This window comes from Gouania willdenowi, chromosome 19 (genome assembly GCF_900634775.1).
Source record: "Gouania willdenowi chromosome 19, fGouWil2.1, whole genome shotgun sequence".
In the NCBI taxonomy this organism is placed as follows: Eukaryota; Metazoa; Chordata; class Actinopteri; order Blenniiformes; family Gobiesocidae; genus Gouania; species Gouania willdenowi.
The window spans coordinates 21,648,563-21,662,202 of NC_041062.1; the positions used below are offsets into that span (position 1 = coordinate 21,648,563).

A 13,640-nucleotide genomic window follows, 5' to 3' on the forward strand; every position below is an offset into this window, starting at 1 on the left:
TCATTGTCTTTTGACTAAAATGCAGTTTAGTTTGGTGAAAATGTAGTCATCAGCACTCATTCAGGTATAAAACTCAATAGTTTATGCATTTTTAAAAAAAGATTTGGTTGACATTTATCAACCTAATATGAGATGGAATTAATGATTCTAAATAGAAGCTCCTCAATCATTGATTTTATCTGTCTTTTTTTTCAAAAAGTTATTATCAGGGTAGTAAAACTGACCCTGCTCTTCCTTTGATAGCTATGTGTTATTAACAAAAAATAACTAAATTAAATGTATGCTGTAAAAGCAGCAGTGCCATTAGTGCAAAAACAATATAACAAGTGAACTATGAATAATTTATCATCATTTTTATTTAAACTGTTTTACAAATTTTAAGAAAAAACATTATTGTATATTTTTTAATGAAAGTATCACTACACTTTGATATAGTTTACTTAAACGTGCTTTTTATTTTTAATTCAGTCATCATCTCGTTTTTGTCACATTAAAAAATGTTGCCTAGGTAACGTCATGTTTTACTTCCACTATTTAATGTGCCAGAAAGATTCCTCTGCCAAACTTTATTTGATTTGATTGTAATTTCTTCTTCTAGGGTCCGTGCACTGGTAATCAGCAAAGTTTGGCCCACAGTCGACTGTGGGATGCTGTTGTTGGTTTTCTCCATGTTTTTGCTCATATGCAAATGAAACTGTCTCAGGTAAGTTAGCTTTAGCTTCTGCTTGTTCCAGCTGCTTAAAAATCTATTAAATCCAACTCACAGAACAAGGTCTGATGGCAAGGCAAATTTATTTATATAGTGCATTTCATACACAAGGCAACTCAATGTGCTTTACATGATCAAAGTGCAACAGACAACAGCTTAAAATCAATAAGAGCATTGAAGTCGGCAACAAAACATTTAAAATCATCAGTAAAAACATATAAAATCATCAGTAAAAACTTTTAAAATCATCAGTAAAAACTTTTAAAATCATCAGTAAAAATATTTGAAATCATCGACAAACATCAACAACGTGACCAAAAATCTCCCTCTCAATCAGACGCAGTGCCTTTAACTTTGATTTAAAAATGTTCACAATAGATGCTGACTTCAGCTCTGCTGCAGTTTGTTCCACTTCTTTGCAGCATAACAACTGAAAGCAGCATCACCATGTTTACTGTGAGCTCTGGGCTCCACTATCTGACCTGTGTCTATAGATCTGAGAGACCTGCTGGGTTCATACCTGACTATCATGTCACTGATGTATTCTGGACCAAACCCATTCACAGATTTATACACCAGCAGCAGAACTTTAAAGTCTATTCTGAGGCTGACTTGGAGCCAGTGTAAAGACTTTAAAACTGGAGTAATGTGCTCTGACCTCTTTGTTCTGGTTAAGACCCGAGCTGCAGCGTTCAGAACCAGCTGTAGATGTTTGATGCTCTTTTGGGGGATTCCTGTCAGAAGACCATTACAATAGTCCAGTCTGCTGGAGATAAAAGCATGGACCAGTTTCTCCTGATCTTTCTGAGTCATTAAACCTTTCACTCTGGAGATGTTCTTTAGGTGGTAGAAGCTGTTTTGTGATAGATTTGATCTGACTGCTGTGTTGTCTGACTGCTAACTTCCTTACAAACCATTTCAACTCTTAAAGCAAAATAAAATGCACATTTCTCAATTTATCACCATGCAAAGTAGAACTTTGCATACAAAATTCAAAAAAGAGGTGCCTTTCTTCTTTTAAAGTGCAGCTTATTTTGTGTGTGTGTGTGTGTGTGTGTGTGTGTGTGTGTGTGTGTGTGTGTGTGTGTGTGTGTGTGTGTGTGTGTGTGTGTGTGTGTGTGTGTGTGTGTGTGTGTGTGTGTGTGTGTGTGTGTGTGTGTGTGTGTGTGTGTGTGTGTGTGTGTGTGTGTGTGTGATTTTGGTCATTATACCACGGGCTTGGGCCAGGTTCGGACGTTGCGCGGTAAATCAGGTTTCGATTAACGCGAGAAAGACACACAAATGGATGCTGACACAGATGTAAATAGTGTTGGTTTGAAACTGGCTCGGGCTTAAAGAGACATCTGCTTCATTCGGGTCGGACGGGTTTGTGCCGTGTTCTGTCGGGCTTGGGCCAGACAGGGTCTTCTTTTTTTGGCCCGATTAACACTGTTCTCCTGCTGCTGCTCTTTGGTCAGCAAGCTCGCTTGATGTCCGCCCTGAGTGGGCGGGCTGAACGTTAACACAAGGGGCACTAGAACAGTCATTGCACACCCTATTGTTCAGTATCGAAGCACATACTGTGCTGTATCAACTTTAATCCCCTCTTAATTGAATACATTTTTAGCTGATTTAGAATATCTCTGTTACATCCTTAATGAAGAGATGTAATATGCTGATTTATTGACTAACCTGTGTGCCTATATTCATTTGTAAAATACATATTCTAGAGTACATTGATCAGGGATGCCTGGTTTAAGACTTTCTTTCTTTTCTTTTTGACATTCAGGACTCGAGTCAGATTGAGTTATTAAAGGAACTAATGGATCTGCAGAAAGATATGGTGGTAATGCTGCTTTCCATGCTGGAGGGTAGGTTTCACAGATGTAATCAAAGCCATGATAGAAAAGATCTAGGAAATGTGTCATGTAGTGAATGTTATAAGCCAGTAGATAGGACGTTCCTTTATTAAATTCTACGAGGTCCTTTGTTTGTTTTAGTATTTTATTAACGACAATGCCATGCAGAATGCTAAACGTGTGTCAGGCACTTGTTTCATGTTGTGTTGTCTACCTGTCCTGTGGCAGGTAACGTGGTGAATGGGACCATTGGGAAACAGATGGTGGACACGTTAGTGGAGTCCTCCAACAATGTGGAGATGATCCTCAAGTTCTTTGATATGTTCCTCAAACTCAAAGATTTGACCTCCTCTGATGCCTTCAAGGAGTTTGATCCAGATGGAAAAGGCAGGACTCAAACCCATCTTCCCTTATGTTTGAATCTATTATGGATTATGTAGACTTGTATATGCTGATAGTTTTATGGTGAACCTACAGGGCTTATCTCCAAGAGGGATTTCCACAAAGCCATGGAGAGCCATAAACACTACACCCAATCCGAAACAGAGTTTTTGCTCTCCTGTGCTGAGACTGATGAAAATGAACTCCTGGACTATGAAGAGTTTGTTGAGCGTTTTCATGAGCCAGCAAAGGTAGATCAAGACCACTTTAAACACACTAAATAAAGTTACAACACAGGTTATGAAAGATGATTAACTTTGTCTCATTTGTGTTATGCACATGTGTCTCACGATGTCTTTTAGTGATAAATGTCATCTGGAGGTTTTCCATTTCAATAACACCAAAGGAGGACATTTGTAGGACTCGACAAAGAAAATTATTAATAATAGAAAAATAAATAAATACTGAGAGAAAATAGGTTTGAGAGTCAAATTGTATGCAAAAATACAACAAAGACAGTCGTCATATATTTAGTCTTATTGTGAGTTTCATACAGCTCCGTTAAAGTCAGCTATCTCAGGTAAAATATTATTGATAATATAATCTGCTTTGCTGAGATCTCCCAAAATTTAATCTATTTGCTTCTGTATTTATTATTTTTCAAGTACAAAACAGTTATTTTCTGCACAAATTTACTCCTTAACTATCAAAGTGAGCACTCATTTAACATTTCAAACACTTTAAACTGACTAACCGAGCACTCAACAATGTGTCGGTGTTTGAAAAATCTCACCCCAAAACGCAGCCTGCTCAGCATTGCCAAATAGTTTATAGATGTGTGGATTTTTCAGTCACTTGGCACACTTGTCCATTGAAAGCGGCTGTCAGGAGGCAGAATATTACTGACAATCCCCTGCGGTGGTGGGAGGACTGAACTGGAACAGCCACTGAACATCACGCTGAACTTAACATTAAAAAAAGAGCTTTGGATAATGTGGGAGAGGGGAAAGCACTCACAGCTTTAATAACTCTGCCTTGTGCTCCGTATGCAAGACGGCGTCCGAGTGGAGGAAAATTGTGTGGGAAGGAGTCAAAGCAGAAGTCGTACATCTGTTGATTATTTGTTTTTATTTTATCTGACTAAAATAAGATGTTTGCTTAAAAAAAATAAATCCAATACCGGTAATACATTGAGGGTTCATAACCAGGGCTGGCTCGTATACATTCACGGTGGGTAGAGCGTATAAAAAGTACAATTTGGTTTAAACTGTAAGATCTCTCAGCCAGTTTTTAATAGTAGGAAATAATAAACAGCATAAGTTGTTAAATCACCACATTAGGGACTCTAAGGCTGATGGAGAAGCTCACATAAGGGGAGCTGACAGAGAGAGCGGGAGGAACCGATAAACATGTTAGGTTTGCACAGGAGCATCACGTCCGGATTCTCACTCAGAGTCTGGCCTCGACGCGATTGCTCCTCTCTGAGGGTATCAGTCTGGATCCAGTAAAAACTGCCAATAAAAGGCTGTAAATGGACTGATATGCAGACGTGGGGCGGTAAAGATTTAAACTTATCAGTTGAAACTAATCAGAAAACATGGAAATCTCCCCCTTCAGACACTCTAAACTCAACCTGGAAACACAGCTTATGTTGACTTTCCTATCTTTGCTGCTCTGTTTTGTTTCTCCTCTCACTCATGTTCACATATTCTTTGCTCCTTAAAAAGGAATTAGGACGTGTTTATTTATTGTTTACTGATTCATTTTTATTCAAGCTAATTATATAAAATTACATCTAATAGAAATTTGGGATTCTCTCAAAGGGAGGCCAAATAAGTGTCTCCCATAAGGCTGTACCAAAAGACGCACAGGCCTTTAAAAGACCCAATGTCTCACCTGATGTCAGCTGTATAGCCATAGTATGTTCTCGTACATTCAACATGTTTATCTGAAAACTGCCCCAGATCAGATATGGTTGTTTTTTCTGACCTTCTGACATTTGTTATGCATTTGTCTTTATCAAACTGCTGTGTTTCTGAAGGACATTGGCTTCAACGTGGCGGTCCTCCTGACCAACCTGTCCGAGCACATGCCTCACGACACTCGGCTGCAGACCTTTCTGGAGCTGGCAGAGAGTGTGCTCAACTACTTCCAACCTTATCTAGGCCGCATTGAAATAATGGGGAGTGCAAAGCGCATTGAGCGCGTCTACTTTGAGATCAGTGAGTCCAGTCGGACCCAGTGGGAGAAACCCCAGGTAAAGATGACTCAGCAAACATCATGGAAAAGGTTTCTCTTCGTATATACATAATGGAAACATTATGTATACATTCTTTCCTCTTATTCAGGTGAAAGAATCCAAGCGTCAGTTCATCTTTGACGTGGTGAATGAAGGAGGCGAGAAGGAGAAGATGGAGCTCTTTGTCAACTTTTGTGAAGATACCATCTTTGAAATGCAGTTAGCTGCTCAGATGTCTGATACCGGTGAGCGCTGCGCTATTAAAGAAGAGAGTGAGCGAGAGAAGCAAGAAGAGGAGAATCCTGACATTGGGTTTTTCTCTGTGACCACGATCCGCACGGCTCTGCTGGCTCTACCACACAACATCGTGCTTCTGATTAAGGTTAATGGCACACACCACACAGCCACAATCCGTACACTATCATCTCCTTTGTAGCTCCTTTCAGGACATCACAGACACAAAGACTTCTATTCTTTTCCTCGCCGTCTCAACACGCCGTGATAACTAGTGCTGCACGATTTGGGAAAATTTTGCTATTGCGATTATGGTAAACAGTTTTGCAATTGCGATTTGATAAATGGTGTAATGACACTACTTGCCTGGTATATAATTAAATATAAATTAAAGCTTTTACAGTAACGTTTTCAATTTATTTTCCCCTGAAGAAGTGCAAAGATAATAATAATGCAGCATTACTGTAAACTTAAGGTATTTCTATTGGTTTTGCTTCGTGTATGCATCTGTTTTTCATTCCACAAACTCTTGAGAGCTTGATGATTAGTTACCCAGATGTATTGTGTGAGTGTATTAGCACATGTGCTAGTTTACAGCACTTGAAACCAACCAATTTGGCAACTTCAGCAGAAATCTTTGATTCTTGTTGCAATCATTGAGTACTTCTATCCATCCATCCATCCTTTTTCAGACCTGCTTGTTCCTGTTATTCAGAGTTGCGGGGGGGGGTCTGCCGGTGCCTATCAATGAGTACTTCTAATGTTTTAATGTGAGACGTTTTCAAATTCTTTCAATTCGCAGACACCTTTATTTATTTTTGGCGATCCATCTAGCTTATCCCTAAAATACTTCCCAATCATAAATGGTCTCCAAAGCATTTTGTCAACAACTGCCAGTTCCATCATGTCCTCCGTTTCTACCGAGTGGATGTGAGATTTGTTAATTTTAATGTGGGTCTCTGAGGCCATATCAGACATCTTGAATGACTGTGTTATGTGTAAAGTTAGCTGTATCAGCTTATGTAAACCTCACAATGGCCTTAAATGTCAAACAAAATAAATGTGAAATTACTCAAATTCACATTGACATAGCAATCACCAGCACATTCACAAGTATGCAATAAAATCAACTCATTTTTTTTTTTTTTGGCAAAGTAAATGCATATTTGTCAAGAATAGTTTGCACTGCATGCAGTGACAGCCTAAGACAACAAATGCAAACATTGGGGAAAAATAAAATAAAAATAAATGTAAATTCTAGGGATGTAACGATTAATCGTAAAGCAGTTAAAAATTGATTCATAGGTATTACGATTCATATCGGTACTCTGAAAATTTAATCGCAGTACTTTTTTTAAACAGCTTGTCCAGAAGCGTAGGCGGCGGGCGGAATCTGCTACAACTTTCTTTTTGGCCGCCTTCTACTCTTAAACATGTTCATAAATGATTCCTTTCCCCTTTAGCACCGAAAGAATATCTGTAATATTACGTGAATATCTGTAAAAGTCATGTTTTTCTATTAGCTCTGTCTGCTAGCATAGCATCTCTTCTTCACTGCAAGAATATCTGCATGCCAAAAGACCACTGGGTTACCAGTGCCCTCTGCTGGTCCAAAACAAATATCTGATGTAAATACAGTGCAATGACTGTTTTTTTTAAAGTCCAATTGTTAAGGCACAAACTACATTTTCAGTTGCACTTTTAAAAAAAAAAAAACTATTATGCAGTTTTGCATTTTTTACTATAGAACCAGAATTTAAATTATTAGATGGTAAATGGTAAATGGACTTGATTTTATATAGCGCTTTATCCCCACACTGAAGCAGTCTCAAAGCGCTTTACATATCAGCTCATTCACCCAATCACTCTCACATTCACACACCAGTGGGACAGGACTGCCATGCAAGGCGCTAGTCGACCACTGAGCGCAAATTAGGGTTCAGTGTCTTGCCCAAGGACACTTCGACACATAGTCAGGTACTGGGATCGAACCCCCAACCTCTCGATCAGAACAAGACCCACTACCACCTGAGACACGGTCGCCCAAATAATAGGCTTCTTCTTCATTTGTATTATTCCTTTATTTATTTCATTCAAGATTTATTTTTAGTTAAATTGCATTGTTTTCAATAGTTTATCAAGGGATTCTTTTGACAATGAAAAATAAAAGGAAAATAATACAGTATTTTCTAGTTTTTTCCTGAAAAAAATAAGGGAATATTTTTCAGTCATTTGTCTACAGTCCCATTTTGTAAAAGAAATCGTGAGAGAATCGTATCGTGAACCCAGTATCGTGAATCGAATCGTATCGGGAGTTGAGTGAATCGTTACATCCCTAGTAAATACCGATATTTCTTTAGCCGATCATTGCATGCCTTTCTCATTGTAAACCAATATTCTCATGTCTTTGAAAGTAGTGAGATATTTGCAACCTTTCGGCTTACCAAAATTAAAGCAAGCAATTCTTAGTTTTAAAACCACGTTCAGCATGTTTCTCCTCTATGTTTTATAGTCAAGAAAACTTGAAGAATAGCTTTAATTTATGGACTGTGTTGCTCATTTCACAAAAGTGCAGAACAGTCAACTTACTGTGAACTTCTGTGGGTGTAGGTGCTGTCCATGAAGAGCCTGAAGAAACAGATGAAAAGGATGAAAAAGATGACCTTCAAAGACATGGTGACCACCCTCGTCTCCTTTTATTGCTCTGTGCTGCTGGGATTCCTTCATGTTGTGTTCAGTGTGGCTCGAGGATTTTGCAGAATCTTCTACAACACATTTATGGGAGGAAATCTAGTGGAGGGAGCAAAGACAATCAAGGTTTGAAGACATTTATTTATATTACTCCTCCTGAACAACTGTTAAAACTTCAGATCTATCAGGCCTACACTATAGATCAGTGTTTCTCAAATGGGGGTACATGTATAGAGGAATGAAATGGCACTACCCACAATGCAATGTACCAAATTTTTTCTGTATTTACGGTGGAGATGAAAACAAACTTTCCATCAGCAATTTCAACCTTTTACATCTTTATTGATCTTTGATTTCATGATCTGTTTGTTAACCTGATAAAACCTGATCGTCTCCAGCAGCTTTAAAAAAATGTAACCTCAAAATGTTCATAAAAAACCTGTGACCTAAATCAGAAACAGGCAACACTTCAACACATCCATGTTTCCACACACCACATTATTTTTGACAATAGAATTGAAGTCCTTGTATTAAGATGCATTGTTTTTTAAGTGTGTATGTTCACATGAATGAATCACTTTTGTCTTGAGGTGTCCGAGCTGCTGGCGAACATGCCAGACCCCACCCAGGATGAGGTGCGAGGTGAAGGAGAGGACAGGGAGAGGATGTCCTCGGAGCGCAGCTCTTTCCAGGAGGACCTGGCAGACCTGGCAGTGAATACTAGTGAGACGGAGCTGCTGTCAGACATCTTTGGGCTTGACTTGAGAAGGGAAGGGGGACAGTATAAGATCACCCCCCATAACCCTATCGCCTCTCTCACCGAACTTCTCAACTCCCCAGTTCCCTCCCCAGTCCCACCTCCTTCACCAAAGTCCCAGCTCAGACACAGACATCAGGTGAGTGTGCTTCCCTCATTGCTTTTTAAACATCATTTCATGTTCTTACAAAATGACAGTTTTTATAAAAAGGATTGTGAAGCCACGGTTTGTCATCACCATCAGCACACATTATTCAAAAACCTAAAGTAAGATAATAAAATAAGGATTAGCTGAAGTTTAGCTACCTGGACAATCTTCTCAGGATTTCTCCACCTTGGGGCGTCGAAGTGACGGATTCAGCTAACACATTTGTTAGAATGAGATGTTTTATTGGCCTTTAAGTGCTTAAAACAAGTCAGTGAGATTCTATGCAAACATCCTAGAACTACAATGTCACACGAGTTGACTTGTTTCTGTTTGTTTTCTCTGCTTAAGTCAAAGAGTTTTCCTTCCAAAGAAACTGAATCAACACCAGAAGCCGATTGTGACCCGGAGAAAACTTCTGAGTAGGTCCAGATTAAGCTGTAGAACCTTAACATCACACACATCTGTACCTGTAAAACTATTCTGTAGAACTGTTTAATGTTTTTAACCTATTTCTTGTTTGCAAGTTTTAATTCATGATACATCAATTTGTTGCCAAGTGATAATATATAATCTCTAACATTATAGCTGATTTTCACTCTGTATTTCAAATGCCTGTTTTATGACAAAACTTGATCTAGTAAAAAAAAAAAAATCAGTTTGCTCTTTAAAGCAGATGTTAGTGATAGAACGTTCTGCAGAGAATGGGCTCAGTCTTATCTGCTTTCAGAGTTCAACCTGCTGAGAAACATCCGAAGATAGAGAATATCAAACCTAAAGTGAGAAGACGTCCTAGGTGTGATGAGCCTGACCTCCAGGAGTCTGCTGTCTTAAAGAAGATCATAGCCTATCAGAGGAAACTGCTGGTACTTTTTGCAGGCCGGCATAATGCTATGTGATGTGGTCTTTCAGTCAAACTGTGAGAATTCATGTCTCACTGTGATCTAAAGACATGCTTTTAATGTTTTACCTACAGAATTACTTTGCGAGGAACTTCTACAACATGAGGATGCTGGCGCTGTTTGTTGCCTTTGCAATAAACTTTATCCTGTTGTTCTATAAGGTAACAAACACATTTTCATTCTAAATATTCATGAAATTAAGGAAATGAAAACCAAACCGATTAAAAAACCAAAGCAAACCATAAATCTAAACTAAATTTAAATGTCATTAGTAAAAAAAACAGAATTTGACAAATCTGTGTCTTTTTAGTCATGTCATTCATTGGTCTAACTTTCACTACATTATTCACTATAAAGAAGGTTTAATCTGTAAATACACCCCTAGGTTTTTGCTGACCTGCCACTCAGGGGAACTTAAAAAAAATACCTTCATTATGGGCAGGGCTCCTGGAGCAATTAAGACACGCCCAGTCACACCAGCCCACATCAGTGCGCGGTTAACAGCTGATCTGTGCTCATCTCCTACAAACACATGCACAATTTGGACGTGATGACACAATCCTACAGATACTATACTGTACATACACAGGCAAACAGCTGCAGAAAATCCACTCACACCCACACACACTAGGAAGACGGACACACAGCGACAGGAAGTACACGCTTGTCCGCGCACACGCAGAGACAGAAAAGGATACTCACACGTTGTGTCTGTACATACTGTACACACATAGCTTGATGAACCTTCTGATTAGACCAGAATCTGCTCTTTATAGAAGCACGGAGTCACAAACCACAGATGTTGAACACAGTCTGTATGGAGCTGTCAATCAATGCTCACTGAGCGGAGGAAACAAGTCCCTGCTATAAGCTTTTATAGGAGGGACGGGGCCAACTGCGCTAGCTCGTGGCACACAATGGTCCAATGATGTCAGAATCTTGTTCTTAACCAACAGCAAAATTAAATTGTTATAGCCAGGTTTCACAACCCATGAGGCCAGTCACTGACATTTTACAACTAATTACACCAAAATGAAATATTTGTACTAAAATGTTAAGAGTTGGACTAGGATCATCACCACTTAAAGGAGCAGAGGGCAGGATCAACAAATAACACTGCATAAGGACACTATGGCCATTAGGTTGACTGCAGTCATCAGCCAGTCACACGCATTAGCCAGTCACACGCACTCTCGCGCCAGGCGAGAGTGCGTGTGAACTCTCAATTCGTGTTTTTCAGTCAGCTGATGTCTTTGTTTATGTGTGCATTTCACCTCTGTCTGTGTGCATCTCCCTGTTGGTTTATGTCTCCCGGTCCGTTTTTGCGTCTGTGTCTTGTCTGTTCCCTGCGTGTGTAACTCTAGTGTGTCTGTGCGCGCTAGCAGCAGATCATGGATTAGGACCCTTTATCAGTCCCTGACTGACAGGCGGAGGTTCAGTGATGCGGAGTGTTCTCGGTCAGAAGTTTAAGTTCATTACAGTTTTTCGCAAAATAAATTCGACAAAGTATAATTACGCTTTAAACGTATTTCCATTGAAGGTTGTTTTAAGCTGGAGCCTCATAATTTTTGTGAAATCTCACCCCTCAAGACTTTGCTGTAGGAAGATGGACGCTCAAACACGATTTCACGATATGTCACGATTTTTTGGGTGCCGATTTTAAATCGATTTTTTAAATAAAAATTTTTTTTTTTTTTTTTTTTTCATACTTAATCATTATTTTTGTGTATTTGTGCAATATTTCAGTGATGGTGACAATGCTTTCAATGTGTTGCACTTGATTTTATGATGGCAGTGTGTGTAATGCCCCAATATTTATGTATGCACAGACATTTTATTTTCATATAATCTGTTCAGATTATATGAAAATAAAACACAATAATTATTTCTTCTTATTTTTGAGTGCTTTCACCTTAATATTCTCATTTACAGTTGTTACAATGCCGTCATTATGTTGTCATGGTTACTTTGAGATTCTACACTGTAGTTTCAATGAAAAGAAACTTGTTACATTTTATGATGGCAGTGTGTAACACTGCATTTTCTTTTTTTCAGTGAAAATGTGCAAAAACACTAATAATAAATAATAAATAGGATGTTTTGAAGCAAACAGTTTTGACTCTATTTGTCCTCTGAATGATCAATATCTTCTGATAAACATATACAGCAACTTGATTTTTCATCTCTACATTTAATTTTGATATTAACTGGGGAGAATATCGCGATAATATTGTATCCTGACCCACGCATCGATACTTATATTGCGACATCCTTGCCAATACTCACCTCTAAATATGGCAGTAATATTTTTCTCAGGTATAATGCTTATTAAGGTTTCTTCTGTCCATCCATACCGCGCCATGTTTTCTCAGAGAGGTGGTCATGTGACCAGGTACGCCACGTCCTGTGACGTGTAATTGCGGAAAAAGTGTTATATTTAAATATCGAAACGTCTGGAAAAACTTCCTCATGAAAGCTTAAGAACTTTTTAGCAATATTTGTGTTTTTTTTAAATTTAGATGTTTCCATTACCAGTATGTATTGCACAATTTAAATTTCATTCATTCCAATAGGAATAAAGTAAAAATACTTCTTTGCATCTGTTTACAGGACTCCACATCCCACAAGGCAATGCATGAAAATGTCAACAGACGTAGTGTTTTGATCTACGAGGCCTACGTTATGATTGTATTTAACAAAAAAATGACCCTGAGTAACATCTTTAAGTTATCCCTGGCAGGTGTCTTCATCCTCCTCTGTGGGTGAAGAAGGAGAAGTGGGCTACAGAGCCAGACAGCTGGACAGCAGAGCGGAATGGGACATACTTGGTGGAGAAAAGAAGGAGGACAAGCAGGAGGTGACGGATGAGACGGGGGAGCCTGTGAAGCCCACGGCGGTTCATTTTGTCCTGGAGGAGAGCAGTGGTTACATGGAGCCCATGCTACGAATCCTGGCCATCCTGCACACTGTCATCTCCTTCTTCTGTATCATTGGATACTACTGTCTAAAGGCAGGACACACACTACAACATCAACACCAACATTATTATCAAATTTACTGTTTGATTACAATTATGTACTTTAAAAAAAGACTGAACAATGATGTTATTCAAGGCAATAAACAGATATACTCTGAATACTAATCTTAGTTTTTTTTATTTGCGTGTTGTTGTGTGTGCAGGTGCCACTGGTGATCTTTAAGCGTGAGAAAGAAGTAGCGAGAAAGCTGGAATTTGATGGGCTTTATATAACAGAGCAACCCTCAGAAGACGACATCAAAGGACAGTGGGACAGACTCGTAATAAACACACAGTGAGTACAACTGGAGTTTAAACTCCTTGAAAAGTGATTAGAAATTAAATTGAAAAACAAATGAGATGAGATTGTTTCATCTAATATGCCAATAAATGTTTTAGGTCAAACTAAGATTCTACTCAGCTGTAATTGATCATCAGATTGATAAAGCATAACCATATCTGTGAATACATGTGACAGAATAGGAGCTTTGGTGAATCATCATTTACATTATCCGACTTTCAGATCCTTCCCCAATAACTACTGGGACAAGTTTGTGAAAAGGAAGGTGAGTGTCTGATTTTCTTGAACTACTCTCCAGAAACAGAATGAGTCTGTGAGTCTTTGGAACAAACCTGTTGACTCTTTTTTATTCTTGTTCAGGAAATTCATTCAAATTCATGTACAACAACAAATTATTCATTCACTCATTCAACATTTTATAACATGG

The 13,640-nt window shown here is 38.7% G+C and overlaps 1 protein-coding gene across 6 annotated transcripts in view; it reads left to right on the forward strand.

Moving 5' to 3' along the window:
• Positions 1-13,640, forward strand: part of ryr2a (ryanodine receptor 2a (cardiac)) — a 187,219-nt gene that overhangs the window by 156,481 nt on the left and 17,098 nt on the right. For all 6 annotated transcript variants that reach the window (XM_028475694.1, XM_028475696.1, XM_028475700.1 and 3 more), the window contains 14 exons: positions 599-703; positions 2,478-2,559; positions 2,776-2,934; positions 3,025-3,179; positions 4,970-5,185; positions 5,277-5,549; positions 8,012-8,218; positions 8,683-8,988; positions 9,346-9,416; positions 9,725-9,860; positions 9,971-10,057; positions 12,637-12,906; positions 13,077-13,207; positions 13,436-13,478. In XM_028475694.1, coding sequence (XP_028331495.1) covers positions 599-703; positions 2,478-2,559; positions 2,776-2,934; positions 3,025-3,179; positions 4,970-5,185; positions 5,277-5,549; positions 8,012-8,218; positions 8,683-8,988; positions 9,346-9,416; positions 9,725-9,860; positions 9,971-10,057; positions 12,637-12,906; positions 13,077-13,207; positions 13,436-13,478 — 2,241 coding nt within the window. The remainder of the gene's footprint in view (positions 1-598; positions 704-2,477; positions 2,560-2,775; positions 2,935-3,024; positions 3,180-4,969; positions 5,186-5,276; positions 5,550-8,011; positions 8,219-8,682; positions 8,989-9,345; positions 9,417-9,724; positions 9,861-9,970; positions 10,058-12,636; positions 12,907-13,076; positions 13,208-13,435; positions 13,479-13,640) is intronic.